This window comes from Adiantum capillus-veneris, chromosome 16 (assembly GCF_014529385.1).
Source record: "Adiantum capillus-veneris isolate H3 chromosome 16, ASM1452938v2, whole genome shotgun sequence".
Taxonomy (NCBI): Eukaryota; Viridiplantae; Streptophyta; class Polypodiopsida; order Polypodiales; family Pteridaceae; genus Adiantum; species Adiantum capillus-veneris.
In genome coordinates, this window is record NC_140946.1 from 36,262,430 (window position 1) to 36,265,511 (window position 3,082).

Genomic DNA, 3,082 nt, shown 5'->3' on the forward strand with positions numbered 1-3,082 from the left:
ATGGAACTAAGGCCGTTTCATATGGTTCTTTGACAAAAGGTATCTTAAACTATAATGATATGTGGACACTATACAAAAAGATGCATTCACAATTGGACATGCTCCAAATTGGTCACCAAAAGCTTTGATTGCTTGGACATGTTCAACCTATTCAGCATCTTTCTCCAAAAAATCAAACTCCAAGAGGACCTTTTCAAGGCCCTCACTTCATATGAAAAGCTACAAGGGAAGCCTCCAAAAATAATGCAAAATGCAACTCTATTCTTGGACCAATACTATCTGCTCTTTCCTGAGAGCCCATATACTGCCCCCTCTCCCCCTTCCCCTTCCCACGATCTGGGGGGGACCACAACACAACAAAACACTCATATTCTAGAAGAAAAAGGTCCCAGGATATTTTGTGCAGAAGGATCCCTGCAAACATCAGGACCAAAACACATTTTAACATCAAGGCTGTAAGTCACCAGCTTTAAGGCAACTTCATGCAGGCATATACAAAAATTCTTGATCTTTTGCATAAAACAACATAACCCTATCATGCACCCATACCATGTAATCCGCAAGCACTTGCCAGAGAAATCAACGCAAGAGAACATTGAGACTTGCCAATTCATTAAAAGATGCACATAACAGACATCAACAGAACCAACATTGCATTAGCCTTATGACTGAAGATAAATACTTTAAAACAATGATTTAAACAAACCATACCATAAACAACGTGGCCAAGAAACATGGTGACTGAGAAAGTATAAAGGATGGTAGCAGCATGCACTGACTTTCACCTCCAAACTGTGACAGCCTCCCTCAGCTGTACATGACAAGCACTCCTCCAAAGAAGAAAGTTGCAGGAATGCCATAATTCAGGCACCCCGCTACATTAAATATGTATCACACCACGATGCCTGAGAGACATAGAACATCACAGCATTCCATCAGCACAACATTGCCCTCATCAATACCCACTAGCAAGCTTCTATTCCCTTCACCAAATGTTACACCCATAGGAGAGGCATTGAGCACACAGAGGGGTCCCGGGCATACCATCTATCAAAACAAGACTTTGGCAGCAGAAATCTCATCGCATGAGCAATATTGCATCTTCTAACAAATGCACACTATCTGCCTTCTTGATCCAGCTGCTCTTTCAACTTTTCCAACGCACTCCACCTCTGACGTCTGTCTTCATTGTTTGCTTTCGTGGCACAATTACAAGAATTTTTGTTGAAATTTACACCACATTCGATGCATCTGCCCTTGCAACTCAAGCTACACAAAGACTGCAACGGTATTTCAAGATGAACTGTGTCCCTGATATACTTAGAAATGTCTATCGTTTTCTCTGATTTTGGAAAATGCATCTTGTCATCAAGATCCAGATCCAAAACGTCTTCTATGTCCTCCTCTTCACCTGCCATTGGTTGTCCTCCTCCCAGAATGACTCCAACACGATGTTTTGAAGGCTCCACAACTGGCTGCTCCGTCAGCAACAGGCTAAACTCTCCAAAGACACGTTCAGCAACAGGAACACCACATCTACAGGCAACAACAGTGGCACACAACGTGAGTACACACTGTAGGTAGGAATAGTAATATGCAAAGAAGTATATACTCTTTACGCAGTGTCGTGCATGTAAACACGTACTCAAGGCAATGAAACGACCATACATGACACAATGAAGCGCATGTAAGTGCATATTCCACCATCCAGGCAGCCGTCCTTTGAATGTTAAGAGATAGTCAAAAAGTCCACACACAACATGAAGTAATTAATAGTATGACGGGATCGGATCACCTTGTGAACTAAAAAGGTCATGGAACCTTGCAGGTTAGACACACTCAATATGGCCTTCAAAGGAAGCCATAGCAACAGCAACGAGATGCTAAACCAGGCATCCTTATTACACAGCAAAAACCAAGTTTTGTGGAAAGGTTCAAAGTCTTAAAGCCAGGACTATTACACCATAAAATTGTAGCATAGAGCCAGAAAGCCCATTCACATGTTGGATGCACACCCAATGAAAAAGCTGGTTCATTCAATCAATGCCCTAAGGCACTTGCAAAACCTTCATGCATGACTATAATGGCAACGTCTCTCACAATCAAAACAATCACTTCTCCTATTTACATATTAACCTCAACAAATAATCCAAGAGTTTCTACATACCTGGCGCACTTCAGTGCCAAGGCAGTTCGGGCAATGCCATCAAGGCGAAGGTCGCGTCCCTCCCTTTTCACATCAATTGACACAGAAGCCGGTGTGCTATTGGGTTTCGACATAGGGGACTCAGTGATGCCCATGGAGAGGGCCATACTTCGTGAAAGCTCAGATGAAAAGCTTTCCATTCCTAGGGTCTCAAGGTCGGTGAAATACTCATAATGCTTTTGAGTGGCACTTCGGCGGTAGGTGATGGTGCCTGGAACGGGCATACCTTCTTCTCTTTCTACCTCAGAAGCATCAGAAGAAGATGGTGATGAGGAATCGACGGCAAAAACTCTGAGTGCAGAGCGAGGTGGAGTATGAAGAGGAGGGTGGAACCGGTACAAAGAGGAGGATCGTTCGCAACTGCAGATTGAAAACATCGCCCTACATAAATTCTTCCGTCGAGAAGTACTTACGTCCCAATGCTTGGAAGAGCTCGACATTCTGCAAGAGCTGCGTATCAATGGTGGTGTTGCCCTCGAGCTGGGTACCTCGTAGCCCAGGCTCTTGCATGACTGCCGTGCTGTGAAAACTGTGAGTGGAAAATCCATAGCTCTAGAAATACTATACGCGAATTGTCCAGCTTGTAAACATGAGAAAATCAAAAGAACTCTGTTTGAAAAAACATAGAAAGGTAATGTGTATCTAAATCTATATGTATTCTATATCAGCAGTCCGAGTACCTTTTACACGTGTCAACGTCTTCGAGTTGAAGGCTAAATGCCAAAAGTAAGAGAAGCTCACGTGCACGGGATAGAGAGAGAGAGAGAGAGAGAGAGAGAGATCACCTTCGACGACCGACCATACTCGTTCTAAATATAATGGAGAGATAAGGCATGTGCCATGTGGCAGCAAATGTACCCCTCTTATCGGAAGCCT

At 43.5% G+C, this 3,082-nt stretch overlaps 1 protein-coding gene across 1 annotated transcript; it reads right to left on the reverse strand.

Moving 5' to 3' along the window:
* Positions 1-677: 677 nt before the first annotated feature.
* Positions 678-2,809, reverse strand: LOC147438857 (BTB/POZ domain protein, putative (DUF177)). The gene is made up of 2 exons (XM_086484819.1): positions 2,168-2,809; positions 678-1,536 (listed from the first exon to the last, which is right to left on the reverse strand). Exons 1-2 carry the CDS (start codon positions 2,752-2,754, stop codon positions 1,119-1,121), a joined length of 1,005 nt encoding a protein of 334 aa, XP_086340945.1. The 5' UTR covers positions 2,755-2,809; the 3' UTR covers positions 678-1,118.
* Between the last annotated feature and the right edge of the window lie 273 nt (positions 2,810-3,082).

Coding starts and splice junctions, on each gene's coding strand:
- LOC147438857 (XM_086484819.1), bottom strand. CDS start 2,754: ATGGATTTTCCACTCACAGTTTTCACAGCACGGCAGTCATGCAAGAGC. Junction 1,537..2,167: donor TTGGCACTGAAGTGCGCCAG/GTATGTAGAAAC, acceptor TGTTGCCTGTAG/ATGTGGTGTTCCTGTTGCTG.